General features: G+C 43.4%; 1 protein-coding gene across 1 annotated transcript; it reads left to right on the forward strand.

Moving 5' to 3' along the window:
* The first annotated feature begins 168 nt into the window (after window positions 1-168).
* Window positions 169-13,562, forward strand: LOC311505529 (CD109 antigen-like). The gene is made up of 32 exons (XM_084569144.1): window positions 169-1,021; window positions 1,136-1,290; window positions 1,375-1,403; window positions 1,504-1,737; window positions 1,843-1,965; window positions 2,078-2,117; window positions 2,682-2,757; window positions 2,839-2,920; window positions 3,005-3,122; window positions 3,207-3,316; window positions 3,409-3,609; window positions 3,866-3,970; window positions 4,064-4,126; window positions 4,442-4,612; window positions 4,709-4,861; window positions 5,441-5,510; window positions 5,617-5,701; window positions 5,800-5,917; window positions 6,117-6,230; window positions 6,450-6,668; window positions 6,834-6,975; window positions 7,733-7,909; window positions 8,043-8,124; window positions 8,216-8,447; window positions 8,538-8,709; window positions 9,710-9,897; window positions 10,003-10,158; window positions 10,246-10,311; window positions 10,801-10,940; window positions 11,081-11,240; window positions 11,913-12,015; window positions 12,174-13,562. Exons 1-32 carry the CDS (start codon window positions 942-944, stop codon window positions 12,374-12,376), a joined length of 4,167 nt encoding a protein of 1,388 aa, XP_084425270.1. The 5' UTR covers window positions 169-941; the 3' UTR covers window positions 12,377-13,562.
* The last annotated feature ends 1,735 nt before the right edge of the window (window positions 13,563-15,297 follow it).

The raw sequence follows: 15,297 nt of genomic DNA on the forward strand, positions 1-15,297 counted from the left end.
AAGAAGGGTGCACAGCAATGAACGCCTATGGTCTTTATGCTAAGTGTTCTCATCTCTGGGTTTGGTGAGCTGGGAGGAGCTCGGGTTCGAAGTGGTTAGCTTTGGTTTTACCACCACCTGTTGGTCAATAAGTGGTAATGCAGGCTTCAATTTTTGCCTCTATCATTACGCTGCTCAGAGAAAATGGTAATTACTGCTTAGGGGTTAAAGCATGATCAGTGTTCCTCCATGCTGCTATTTCCACTACCACTAACTCTACGTGGAACTTGAAAGCAAAACAAACCATTTCCAAGATCACTCATGATGAGAGCTGGTTTTCTAGGAGAGGGGACTCCCTTTTGGCATCTGATCACTCTTTTAATTTCCTCCTGGGGTGCAACACCCACTGCTGGCCTGTCACCCCGTGTTGTCGCAAGAAAATTAAAATGTCAAACCTGTTTACTGTGTTGCTAAAATGCGCTAATTCAAATCTGTATTCAGCTGGCAGTCTGCGGCCTATGATGTAGTAAAATGTTTTCTTGAATAGCAGCCTCTTTTTTTCAGATAACATGCCAAAAACCAAACTCCCAGATGGTTTTGAATCACAAATTGCATTCTCTCTGACATTTGAGACTTATTTTTTTTTATCTCAGTATGGATACAATAACACCAGAGTGTCACTCACTGGGCTTTAAAGGACTGGGAGTTGTCAGACTCTGAATAGACAGATGAGAAGCATCCCCCCGGGCAGAGGCGTTAAGGAGTGTGTGAACAAAGAGTGTGCGACAATGAATATGTGCCATAATCTGCAGCCTGATTTGTGCACGAGCCTGCTGGTGAAGGGACAGGAGGTGGAGTTTCCTTTTTTTTTGTCACATGAAGGTCCGAGCCAGTTGAGCTACCTGAAGCAGCAGCTGGCAGGTTCAAAATAGACAGCTGGACCAAGAGGGCAGTCGAAAGCCATGAACAGGATCTGGAGCTTAGTTGTGTGTTTGGAAGTGGCGTGTTTTGCAGCTTCTGGGTCGACTCAAAACTTATCCAGGTGAGTGGTGCAACAGTTTTCTGACATTACAAATAACACCTCATCTATGTGTTGAAATGGCGCAGCTGACTTGTTTTACTGATCAATAACACTCCTTTCTTACCTCTACACCAGCACGACACGCTTTCTGATCTCGGGTCCAGAGGTGGTACGAGCCGGCACCCCCACTCCACTGGCTGTCACGGTTTTTGCTGACTTCCCCACCAGGGTGACAGCTGAGGTGGCTCATGCCGACACCAAAGTCACCCGCACTGAGGAGCTCCAAGGAGGTGATGCCGCACAGACACACAGGCTTTATTTGCTTGATCATTTTTGACTCTGTGGAAGGCCTAATATATCATTCTGCTTTAAAGGTTTGACCAGTGTCCTCACACTTCCACCTGTGAGTTTGTTTTCCTTCCTTCCTCTATTAAAAAAAAATGACTATAACAGAGAGAATAATTATTGGAAATGATTCTTATATGTTTCTATAATCGTTCCAGATTCCTGGCTCCATAACCCACAATTCCCTCCTAAACCTGACGGTGAGGGGCTACAAAGGAGACGGCCTCATTTTCACCAACACCACCACCCTCAGCTACAGCCTCAGGAATGTCTCCTCCTTCATCCAGACCAACAGATCCCGATACCGACCCGGCGACACCGTCGGAGTCAGGGTAGTCTCTGTTAAGCTGGACAACCGTCCATACAGAGGCAGAGTGGATGTCTCTGTGCGGGTGAGTTTCTGTTTTCTGTGGGAAAGAACGAAGCTCGCTGCGTTTTTAGCCAGGCATTGTCTGGTGGCGAAGTTTGACTGATGTCCACTTTGTCCCATCATGCAGGATCCCAGTGGGAACGTGGTGGACAGGCAGGAGTCCACAGGGAATCTGGGGATTGTGTTGCAGGAATTCAGCTTGTCCCGGACATCTCCTCTTGGAGAGTGGACGATCACGAGCACAGTGAATGTAGGATTGAAAAAAAAAAGGATTTACATTTGTTTACCATGCTCTTTTAAAGATTATTTGAATTGAATATTAAAAAAGATAAACACTTTATCTTCCATCCCTTTCCCTACAGGGCGTGACTGATGTGAAAACATTCATGGTGGACGATCACGGTAACATATCTATCAGTCGATTACAATATTTTATTTAGGATTGTAAGCAAGGTGGTCATAATGTTATGCCTGATGGTGTTTCTTGACAGACACTGGATGGATTGCCAACAAATAAAGACATTTGAGGTCTCTAAATGATAGCTCGTGAATACTTTTGCAACCCCCTTTACTTTTCCTGTAGCACCACCTGCAGGTCAAAGCCTCATTCATTCAGTTACACGTCTCAACTGGATGAGCTAAATCCATCAAATGACACAGAATGTTGTTCCTGACTGACATTTTAAGCTACGATTAAAATATCCCACCAACTACACAATGGACTTCAGCGCCATACGTTGACTTTCTCCGCAGGATTAATCGTGACTTTTGATTGACTTCCCGTAACGTTTCACATACCCACCATGACGGCAACACCAGTGGGTTGTAGTGAGATATTTTGACAACCACTGGCTGGATCTTGATAAAAATAGAGACATTTGCTCTATGTTTGGTGCTGAATAGCAGAGGTTGCAAGCTAGCACGCTAAACTAAAATGGTGAATTTGTGCTGCAAATTGCATTGCAGAGCGATTTGAAGTACTGGTCAAGACACCTTCACAGGTTCTTGTTGGAGACCACATCTCAGGATTAGTCAGAGCAGTGTGAGTTCAATTTGAATCATTATCAACCCATTTATATATTATTAAACAAGTATAAGATGTACTATGGTTTTCCTTCTCCAGTTACTCAAGCGGACAACCCGTACAGGGAACATTAACTGTTTCAGCCACTCTGGATAATACAGGCTATACACAAACTAAAGAGGTGAGGATTTCATGTGGTTTATTTTTAGACATAAACTGAGAGAAGAAAGGACTGTTAGTGGAATCATTTGACCTCATTTTTCAGATCTACGGCTCAGCAATGTTCTTCTTCAGTGAAGATCAGCTTCAGGCCCTACACTCTTCATCGACGACCAGCCACGCAAACGTTCATGTTTCTGCCAGTGTTAATGACAGCTCCACAGGTATGATAGATTTGAAATCACCGGCGCTTCATGCATTAAACATATTTCAGTTGCAAACCATGAAGTGATTTGTTCTTGCTCAAGGCTTTAAAGTGAACAGAACAGTTGAAGTCCACCTTACGCAGAACGCATACCAGCTTAAGTTCCTGGATGTTCCACCAACATTAAAGCCGACTTTACACTTCTCTACAAACGTGAGTAAATAGTTATCATTATTTCTTATTTATCTGCTATGTTAAACTCTTAAATCTCAGATATAACCGCATTCTTTGCCTTTATCCCACAGCTTAGAATCTCCACACCTGACAGAAAGCCCCTCAGTGCCTCGGAGCTAATGCACTCTGCTGTGGTCGAAGTCACTCAGACATTCAACAACCAAACGTCCGTGAACACAGAAGCTACAACTCTGACGCTTCCTGTCCCCGAGGACGGGAACGTTCACATTAAGTTTCGATTGCGGGATCAAGTAATGAAGCTTTTTATTCAAGTGAGTATTTTCATTCACCGTACCAGGGAAGTTGGTCTCATGGGAATAGTGGGATTATCCAGTAGTATCGCTGCATGTAAGAGGAGTAGTTTCTGTCTGAAATTCAGGAAAGCAACCCCAGGACATTTAACCAGTGTAAAAAAACAACCAAATATATCTTCAGATTCTTAAAGAAGATGGAAAAAAAACTTGTATGGAGCTTTAAATTAACATTTTAGTCCGCAGATTCATATTTTCTTATGTATCTCATATTCAGGCCAGATTCCAGTCCAGTGAGGAGACTCTGACGGTCTACAAAGGCTACTCCTCACCCACTGGCTCATATATTCAAATCTCTCACGTCGAGTCTCTACCTGCGCAGGTAACTCTAAATATCTATTTTGCATCATTAAAAAAGTAAGCGGATCATAAACATGCCTAAATGCTGTTGTAACATTTTTGTAACAACTTCCAGGTTGGATTGCCTCTTCGGCTAAATGTGGAAAGCACCTTTCAACCAACAGAGTTTCACTTTGTGGTAAGTTTAGTCAATATGTATCAGCTAACGCACATGATCCATATGCTAATGAGCCATTTCTACATCAGTGTCTACTTAAAGTAGGAAGAGCTTTGTAGAATTTGTGGAATGAAGTTTGCAGGATATCATTTGTTCCGCACCAAGTCTAGACCAGGTCTTTTATTTGCTATGTGGAGAAGGCTGCGGTAGCGACCTTTAAGGGAAGTTATGGGCATCACTGTGCTTAATACCTCTTTGAACAACTGGGACGTTAATGCCGACAACTAATACTTCCCATTTATTTTCATTTATTTTTACTTTCCTTTTAACAATTAGGTGAGCTCTAAAGGTCAAGTGGTGGCTGCTGGCACAAAAAACTCTTCATCTTTCTCCCTGACCCCGGCTCTGTCCTGGTATCCTGAGGCCTGCGTCACGGTCTACTGCGTCCTTTCTCACGGGGAGGTTGCCAGTGACACGGTGCACATGCCCATCAATCAACACAATAACGTACGATGACTACTTGTTTTATTTTATTTGAACGTTCTAAAAAGTGTACGCCGCAAATCTGTTGGACTTGACGGTCTGTGTGCGTGCTTTGCTCAGGTACAGCTGAAGTGGAGCAGTGACAGGGCCCAGCCAGGGGCGGAGGTTTCGCTCACTGTGACTGCACTCGAATCCAAGTCCCAGTTGGGAGTTGTGGTGATGGGCACACATGTCGACTCTCCCCAGGCTGAGCTGGACCTTGAAGAGGAGCGGGTATGGCTTTTGATTATGAAAGTAGAGTCACTTGATCCTGAAGCCACAAACCGCTCTCACATCTGAGGCATTGTTGTCTGTGTCTATAAATAAAAGGGCACAATTTAATCTCCGGAATTAAAACTCCTCGCATAAAGTCAGCTTGTTTAGATACTGTCACATTTGCTTCGTTTGCCCTTTGTTCGCACCACAGTTTCATTTACGCTTATTCAGAGTGCGGTCACGAAAACCGGCTGGTCTGGCTGTAACGTATCTGTCCGCTTTGTTACGGCGTGACTCCTGTTTCTTAGACCTGGTAACTCTAGTGTGCGGGGTGCATGACCTGAGGGTTACTGACTGCTATATGATGGAGGAAATAAAGCTCTGTCACCTTTTCTCGCCTCCAAAATCCTGTATTGTGTGTGCTAGATCATTTAAATACCAAGACCCCCTCAGGCACCCACAGAGCCGAGACTGTTTTACACATTACATCACCTGCTTATAGGCCTGACCTCTATTTCATGGCTACTAATAATGCATGATCTAACCTAAAAATGGTTTATCATTCTCATCAGTGCTTTTGTTCTTCTCACACCACAGGAATGTAATCTTATGATGCTGACTAATGCCAGATTCTATGACAAAATGCAGCCTCAGAAACCTAAAAAAGGTAAAGTCCCTCTTGTGGCTGTTTGGTATATTGACTCAAATAATTTCAGTATTCCTCAGACATGAATTCAATCTCTTCTCTCTGATTTTGGGGGGGGGGGTTTCAGGAGGCGATGCGCTAATGGTGCAGAAGTACTGGAGCCACTGGATGGATGGCAGTGAATCTTTAGAGTGGTTCAATGCTAGCGTTAGGTAAGGCCTGATGGGCGCTTCCAAAGAGCGATCAGTATCGCTTCACTGTACGCCAACATTAAAAGCAAAAACCGGCTTTTTCTCAAAATTCCTCTTAGGGATTTGGCGTGGACGAGCGGGAAAATAACCGTGCCCGATGGAGTCACTTCTTTGAGCGCTTTGGCACTCGTCATGTCAGAGAACCTGGGTTTGGGCTTCACTGAAGTTCCACAAAAGGTAACAAAACCTCAGTTTGCCAGCGATGTTTCTCAAATTTAAAGCATTGCCCGCAAATCTTCTTGCTTCCCTTTGCAAAGAGGATCTTTGTGCTTCTTTGTCGGTAACGAAAAGCAGACTTTTTCTTCCCAAGAACGTGTGTACCGTTTTTGTATCATGACTTTTAACACCCATGTCCTTACGTCCTCTCATTTGACAGCTCACCGTCACCAAAGATTTCTCCTTGTCGCTGGCTGTCCCACTGCACCTCATCAGAGGAGAGGAGATCGTGCTGGAAGTGAACACCACCAACCATTTAGAGCAGGACATAGACGTATGTAAGACAAGCTTAGCGGTGTATCTCACCTAAAATGGGACTCGTAAATGATCTGACCGCGCTGCAAAAACATTCCACCTGCAGAGCCAAGAGACTCCCTGTCAGATGACTGATTAGTATCCTCCGATAATAAACACCCCTCGCTGTCATTTCTGGCACCAAAAATGTTACCTTCCTTGTTTTAAAGGCTTTGTTCCCATGTGTTTCTCTCCGCAGGTCATCGTGCTGCTAGCACAGAGTGAGGCCTTCGAGTTTGTTTTGACAGACCGGAGCGATGTGTCTGTCATAAACGCCCAAAAGCTCACCTTAGGGAGCCGTGCGTCTGCTTTAGCTCTCTTCCCTATAAGGCCTCTAGCTCTGGGCGAGATGGAAATATCTGTGGATGCCGTGTCTGCAGAGGCCTCGGACGGCCTTGTTCGAAGAGTAATGGTGAAGGTACGGAGCTTTGTGCGTGAAGTGTAACTTATGTGTGTGGCTTGTGAGGAAGCGGTTTCTTCATTGGATGAGATGTGCATTTACACTTGCAGTAAAAAAAAATGCCAACGACTTGCAACGTGGCATACTGTTAATAATATTGAATTACTTCCATGTTCCATGAAGCCTGAAGGAGTTGAACATTCCTCCTCAAAGACTGTGTTCCTGGAGCTGGAACCAGGGAAGCGCAACGGTTCCGTATCCGTCTCCTTTTCCTTCCCACCAGATGTGGTGCCAGGCAGCCAGAGGGCCCATATGGCTTTGGTTGGTACGTCTACCATTTGTCTTCCCTGTTGTGCCATTGGCAGTTCCATCTGAGTGCAGTTTGTGTTTACTTTTAGTCAATTAGGCATGTGTAATATGTGCTCGCATTTTCCCTTTGTGTCGAGACCATTGGCTCCAGCGTAAAGCGCATCAAACCCCTGAAAACATGTAGGTGTGGGGAACGCTGAAAAAATGGAGAGGATGGACATCAAGCAGGAATGTTTATGGCGGGCAGATTCCGAGCAGCTGTCAAGCTGTTTGGCTTGGCTCCATTCAGGTTGAGGGATGCAGGGAATTTGTCATGCTAGAGAGGCGAGCTCCAGGATTTTCCCCCGGCCGGAGACAAATTTGTGGTTTCTGAGCTTGTTGTGCTAGTCGGCTTTATTAAACGTTAAGAAAATGTGCAGGAGGAAGGTCACGTGTCTGTAGCTTTCTGCCCGGTGCGTTTGTGTTTTATAGGTTTTATTTTCCATTCTACGATTCAGCTTAAACCACTGACCTGACTTTTCAAGTAGTCCAAATACAGTCTATAATTTTAACTACTGTTTGATAAACCATACTTCTGAAAGCATTTATCACTCAGTCAAAGCCCCACTTTTATTTTATATTGTTTGAACAGTAAAGAAAGCGGTGGAAATCCACAGAGTTCTTATTCACACAATGTTTCACTGATGACTCAAACGAAAGACACGTTGAGTCTCTGTTGCCTCTGTCTACTCATAATAATTTTTTCATCCTTTTCTGTGTGTTGCTTGGCTCAGGGGATATACTGGCTTTGTCCATCAACACCTTGGATTCACTGGTTCAGATTCCCGTTGGATGTGGGGAGCAGAACATGATCCATTTTGCTCCAAGTGTTTATGTTCTCCAGTATCTGGATGCTTTAAACCAGAAAGACCAAGAGATCAGGACCAGAGCTCTGGTCTACATGACGGAAGGTAATCTACCTTAACATGTACCTACCTGTATAGATGTATATGTCTTTCCTCTCATTTAGGGACTTCTGAAATTCTGCATATTCAAGTTACTGATTGTACATTATAGCAAACATGTTGTCATTTCTGCTCTCAGGGTATAAGAGACAACTGTCCTATCAACGAGGCGATGGCTCCTTCAGTGCTTTCGGAGCCAGCGACAACTCTGGTAGCACGTGGTAGGTCCCCAGCGTGCCACATTTTCATTAATTGTCAATACAAATCGATATAAATATTTGTCTGATGCTCCTTCTCTTTCCCTGGTCGCAGGCTGACTGCCTTTGTGCTGCGGTGCTTCATCCAGGCTCAGCAATACATGCTGGTAGACCAGAGCATCCTGACCAGGGCCATGGCTTGGCTCTTGAGACACCAGGGGTCCCAGGGGGAGTTCAGTGAGGTGGGCAGGTTGATCCATACGGAGATGCAGGGAGGGCTGGATAATGGCCCAGTGGCACTCACTGCTTATGTCCTGGTGGCTCTTCTGGAGGACGAAACCTACAAAGTGAGTTAAATATCTTTTTCGCGACAGACCTAAAAATCATTTTGTGTTTGTGCTGGTAATGATCTTTCATCTGCCTTTTTCTCTGTGAAGGACATGTACACAGGCAATGCATCTCTGGCCCAGGCGTACCTGGAGAACAAAGTGTCCAGTGGAGTTGTCAGTAACTACAGCCTATGTCTGGTGGCTTACGCTTTATCTCTGGCCAACAGTCCTGTGGCCGACAGCGTCCTCACTGATCTCACCAGGAGAGCTGACTACAGAGGTGATTATAAACACTCTCTGATGTTTTTTTGATCAGATGATATCATATGTGCACAGTCGGCTTTGGTTGGATTTTCTGTTCTATTACTGATTTATGAAATTGATCCCATCAAATAACAGATAAAAACACAAGGCAACACAAAGACTAGACTAAAAACATGAACAAATCAGACTTAAGTTTAGTTTTTTTGTTTTTTTTAAGTGATCACAAAGCCCCAAAGACGGCATTTCGTCTTGAGCCTGGAGCAAAGAACAGCCAACAAACCCTGATCAGATCATCTCGGATTGCATATTGCTTTATACGGCAGTGACCTTTTAATGTGAACTGGTACCTTGCCATGCAACGCTCTAACGGTTATTCACAAGAATCTCATCTAAATTTGATGAAGCAGTATAAGGAAGTCAGGATAGGTGTCACATGAGGCCTACATGAAACCTAAAATAGCAGTCAGTGAATTTTTACAGGCAGGAAACCATCTGGCCAGGTGTTGGAATATACATGTTATTTTAAGGAACAACACCAGCTGCAGATAAAGCAGACACATTTCATCACTTGTGTGTCATAACATGACAGGTGAAGTAAATATCATTGACCATCTTGTGACAATGCTGGGAAATTTCTGGACCTGGCATTCATGTAGATGTTACTCAGACATGTACCACCCACCTAGACCAGACCAGACACCCCCACCTCATAGCAATGACACTCCTTGATGGCAGCAGCTATACCCAGCAGGATGCAGCCTGACACAGACACACACACAAAAACAGTTTAGGAACAACACAAAAAGACATGTAAAAGAGCACAAGGTGTTGACCTGGCCTCCAAATTCACTAGATCCCAAAAACAGGACACCCTCAGAAGGCCCATGTCCAATCTCTGATGAGTCAGAACTGTTTTGGGAGCACAAGGATGACCTACACAATATCAGGAAGGTGGTCATAATGTCATGCCTGATCAGAGCATGTGGATATTATAGTCTGTCATGTTTTGTCCTAAGACGGAGTCATGATGTGGACGTCCTCTTCTGGACCACCACAGGACCAGGGGGCCCGCTCAGTGCAGATCGAGATGGCCTCTTATGTGCTGCTGGCTCTGCTCAAGCACGGCAGAGTTCTTGAAGGCATTGCACTCTTGAAGTGGTTAAGCATGCAGAGAAACCATCTCGGGGGCTACGGATCGACACAGGTGGGACTAAATAGATTTTTTTTTTATCGTTGACGTTGGGCTCACCCCTAAGAACTCTCTGCATATGGTGATATTCATGTATTTTGACTCCATTGTCTTCCTCAGGAAACTGTAGTCGCCATCCAGGCTCTCTCTCGCTATGCTGTGTTCAGCGGTGCCAGCGCCATTGAGCTCAGGCTTAACATATCAGCCCCGGCGTCTTCATTTGTGTCGACATTTCACATCAACTCCACCAACTATAAACACTACCAAAGCCAAGAGGTGTGTTTAATAACTGATGGATTTGACGGCTTAGAGTTGGTGTAATGGAACTTTCTTGAGTCTGCGCTTTATTTCATGTTTTTTTAGATCACGGCCAACGAGGATTTACATCTAAATATTTATATGGAAGGAAGAGGATTTGCCACATTTCAGGTACAGCTGATTGTATTTCTGTGTTTACAGCTCTTTGGATTAATCGTGATTACAATTTGCCACCACCCCTTACATAACAGTTTCCATGCCTCCGACGCTTTCGCCTCAACAGACAGTTTAAGCACCGGAGCACGACCACAATAAATTGATCTTGGCGGCTGTGCATGACAGCTTCACCCATCACAATGCCCTGCGTTATATATGCTAAATCAAACCGGCTAAATGCAAATGTAGCACGATAATGGATCCAGCAGTTCACATCTGGAATGCATCTGGACCGTAGCTTTGTGCCCTGATTGCCCTGAGCGTATCCAGATAACATCCCTCAGAGACAGACCATAGCTTGGAGAGAAGTTAATCTGTTCACTGTGTTCAGTATCACAACCTGTTGTCTTTAGTTTGAGACTGTGAGAGTGTTCTACGTTTTGCTCTATGGAGTAGAGAATTTAACAGATACTGTACAACTACTTCTTCTTTGAATCTGCACAGTTGAATGTCTTTTACAACCTGGCGGGCCAAGCGTTTGCTCAGAGCCTCCAGCACGCCGCAGACGGGGAAGCATTCTTATTAAATGTGGATGTTGCCGAAGACAGTGGGCACAATCACATGATGCTGTCGCTGTGCACAAGGTAAGAGCTACCACGCAGACAGCTCTGCTTTAACACTTCAAGCTTTCTTTCCATTATACCTCCTTTTATCTTATCATACACATGAAGTGCATGTCAAATATTCTGCTAATTCATATGTTTTCTTGCTTTGTCCGTCCTAGATTAAAGGACAATCAGGTGATACCTCATACGGGTATGATTATATTAGATGTGGGGATGCTTAGTGGTTTCATTCTCTCCCCCGGAGCTCCTGCTGCCCCAACAGATCTCATCAGGAAGGTGGAGATAGTGCCTGAGAAAGTCAGCCTGTACCTGGATTCAGTAAGTGCTTGATTGTTACAATCTTGTCCTGGTTGGGTTCTAACAGCTGACGGGTGCATTTATAGGCCGTTTAAAAGTTCTGCACTATGCCTTTAAGCTCTAATTTTACATATCTATACTGATCAGCCACAACATTATGACAGGAGAAGTAAATATCATTCACCATCTTGTGACAAACTTTTGGACCTGGCATTCATGTGGATGTTATTTAGACATGTACCACCTACCTAGACCAGCAAAGACCTCTAAATTCACTAAATCCAAAACTGATCAAGTATCTGTGGGATGATCCACAGAAGCCCCTCCCCTCAAACCTTAGGACCCAAAGGCCCCCGACTAACAACATTCTGTTTCCAGACACCACAGGACACCCCCAGAAGACCCGTGTCCATTCTCTGATGAGTCAGAACCCAACACAATATTGTTATGCCTGATTGGTGAAGACAAGCCTGTGATTTAGTGTCAAAAGAATATTTGATATTGTAGTTTGTGCAGCATTTAGCTTATGGTTGTGACCTTTCTTCTGCTGTAGAAATATTTAACTAATCCTATGTTGCACTTTTTGTTTCTGTGAGGCAACATCTTCAACTTCTACTGCAGGCCCTCAAGTCTCCAGAAACATTAATTTCCCAGAATACACTGCATGCTCAAAACATACTTTTTCATTCGCAGGTTAACAAGTCAGAGGTTTGCATCCAACTGCCCATTGTCAGAAATTTCAAAGTGGCCCATGTGCAGGAGGCAGTGGTGCAGGTTTACGACTACTATGAACCAAGTGAGTACAGTACATGTTACTGTAAGACCTGCTATTTTAGCTATGATGATTTCACAGTCTGCTGCATTGTCCATTTTCACTCTTACATTGTACACACTGTGCAATATATCGACCATTGTAATATTACTGTGATTGTGATTTTTTTTTTTTTTTTTTAGCGAGGAAAGCAACGACAACATACAACTCAGATTTTCTTCACAACATGGACTCCTGTTTCTTCTGCGGCGCAAACTGCGATCAGTGCAGGCCAGGAATCACCATCACGGTGTCCTCCCCGCTCTCATCTCCCTCGAACGTTGGCGCCGCCTACAGCTTGAGTTGTATACTTCTTGGTGTCAGTGTTTTTCTTATAGTAGTCTGATTAGATGGAGTTTAAAGGAATGCGCATAGTATACTTAGAGATATAGTTTTGGTACCTACACACTCTAATATGCACTGGATGCATATTTTCCCTCCTTGATGGGCATACCTGCACAAAGCATGACAGCATGCCGCTCTCATGCTTTGTGCAGGTATGCCCTCTACTGTTTACAATATGTTTTGTATAGTTTTTGTTTTTTAAACTTAAATTTAATTCAATAGCACATTTCTTTTGGTTTGATTATGAAACAAATAAACATATGTTTCGACTTAGTTTTTTAGGGCTATTATTCCCATCATGAATCAATGTGTTGTCAGGCATAAAACATTAAATAAAGAACTCATGTAACGCTGGCAGCAGAATAAGTGATTGTTTTTCTCAGTCCCACATGTGTCCTGCTGTCACTACTCTGGCAGAAAACGCAGACACGATAAGTCGTCTGAAGTCACGTCAAGATTTAAAAAATAAAAAATAAAAAAAATGATCATGCTACTGCTCTGCTTCGCTTTCCACCAAATGGCTGCCTTAGTTTTCACTCCTGTTGATGTATAACAGTCTCGCTTCAGTGTGTGAATGTAGCACAGACTGGAAATACGCCATGTAAGATCTCTTGGAGTGAAATAAAGCCTATGTTACCCATCTGCGCCGTCACATTACAGCGAGCCAGAGGAATGCGGACTGACCTGCAGAAGCAGAGCAAACACACACGCACACACACACATAAGTCATCTCCAGAGAGTAATTAGGTCTGACATGACGGACATATCATGAAATATGAATGTTATTTTGAATATTTCAGCCTACTGTGTTTAATCTGGGCCATATTTCATTTCATTTGAGATTGGGTTCACCAGGACTTTGACCGTTTTTTGGTTTTTTTTGCTCTGCTAATCAGTAATGTCACACTTGCAGCGTTTCACTTTTAATCTAAAACTCGATGAGCACCATGATTCACATTTGTGATCTGGTTTCTGTTGGACAAGGTGTATATTGAAGTTAGTAAGGCAAGGCAAATACATGTTAAAGTGTGCGTTGCGGTGTGGCTTGATTTGACCTTTGACCTCTGCAAAGGACAGCCAGACTTTACCCTAACGCCTTTTTAAAAATATGCCCTCTTGATCTTTTTTTTTTCTTTTCTTTTCTTTTTCAATGGAAATGCAAGTCTGGTTTTTATGTGTCAGATGTTTTATAAGGCTCATTGGCCAAGCAGTTTCCCTCTAGGAACAATAAAGTCTTTTGTTCGTAAGCAAAAGCAGACATGGAATGGAGAATATTAGATGATGCACAAAAAAAAAGAAAAAAAAAGAAAAATCAAATACTCCGCACACAGACATTTGGAGCTTCAGCTCTTGGCTTTTGTTGAATGCAATAAAGGGTTACAGAGAGGGATTGAATGTCCCTTTAAAATTATTGAACACTCGTTGTATTTGTCAAAAGAATCCCAAAATAAAGTACAATAAATTCAATGTAGTAAAGTTAAAGAGAATATATTGACACATCCCAAATTCTGACCACATGTGACCACACTGGCTGCTGCTTATTCCCCTCACGCTGTTCACATATGTTGTTGTTTTAACACGTATAAGGATGTTGCTTTAAATGTAAATGCACAGCAGTAGCTCACAGGAATTTAGGAAGGGAACCTGAGCACGCCTTGCTAATTATCGTCACTGTTACCCCACAGCTATTCTATGTAGCTCCCACAAAAAGCTCCAAAGCTGCGGTACTACCATTCACCAACACTAGATGGCAAGCTTGCTTTCAGAATAGTGAGACCTTAAAAACCGATCATAGATCATCGTCGACTTCCTCACTTTCAGTGTTTTTGATTTAATAATAATTTTGCAGCAACAAATGAGTTCTTATCATGCTAGGAGGCCGTGAATTCAAGTATTCCATTCCTCCCCTTTAAAGGAAGCAGCTCCTTGAAGCACACTGACAGTTTATTTGATGCACAGCATAATTAAATGCTTGCTGTAATATATGTGCTGGCATGTGATTTATTACCTGTAAATATTTCTACTTTTTTTTTTATATAAACTGTGCCCTGTGTGCGTTCTGAATATGTATTCATGTGGCAAAACCCCATGCGCACAAGGGTCATAAGGAACGACCCCTTTCTAAACCAGAGCCTTGTTGTGGGTCAAGCTGCAAAAACAGACAATCAATCAGTGGCATACACTAGCCGTGATGTCATGTTTCTACTGTGGCAGAGGGCAAAGGGCTGACGGCGGTCTAATGCAGTGGCCTAAACTGACAGACAGCTTAGGTTAAAGGTCTTTAAATTATTAAAGGCTTTAAAGGGATAGTTAGGTTTCTTTTGAAGCGGGGCTGTATGGGGTACTTATCCCCAGTCAGGGGATTACCTGCAGTGGATGGAGCTCAAAACCAAAAATTCAAGAGATGTAGATGCTATCTGCACCAAAGTGTGTTTTACTCACCTAAACCAATATCCACTTGATCTCAGACGGCTTTTTTTTTCTGAAGGGGAACTGAGGCCGTTATATTGTTCTCTTCGAAGCCTCCATACACCACCATGAAACTCTGGTGTTTTAACACATTCGTTTGGGTCCAAACGAATGTGTTAACACGCAATAACTCAAATGAGCTAACAGGCCAGCAACTCCTGTGACGTGTGGGAGAAAATGACTGTTTTTGTCATTGGCGTGTAGACGCAGACCGGAGAGGATAGATCAATATTTCTTCAATTCCCCGCCGGAAAAGCCTGCCTTTCTTAGGAAAAAGGTGTGTGGGAGAGAGAGAGAGAGAGAGAGAGGGGAAGATTAATAGCAAGGAATCCGTCTTTCACCGCTTTGTCATCTAGTCGTGAAGAGCAACGGGAGATTAAAAAAGAACAAAATGTAACATCCCCCAAAGTGAAGCTTTTGCAGAAAATCTCTCGTCTCTACTTCAGCAGACGT

Source organism: Chelon labrosus (assembly GCF_963514085.1).
Source record: "Chelon labrosus genome assembly, chromosome: 20".
NCBI lineage: Eukaryota > Metazoa > Chordata > Actinopteri > Mugiliformes > Mugilidae > Chelon > Chelon labrosus.

Coding starts and splice junctions, on each gene's coding strand:
- LOC311505529 (XM_084569144.1), top strand. CDS start 942: ATGAACAGGATCTGGAGCTTAGTTGTGTGTTTGGAAGTGGCGTGTTTT. Junction 1,291..1,374: donor CACTGAGGAGCTCCAAGGAG/GTGATGCCGCAC, acceptor TCTGCTTTAAAG/GTTTGACCAGTGTCCTCACA. Junction 2,758..2,838: donor TCAGGATTAGTCAGAGCAGT/GTGAGTTCAATT, acceptor TTCCTTCTCCAG/TTACTCAAGCGGACAACCCG.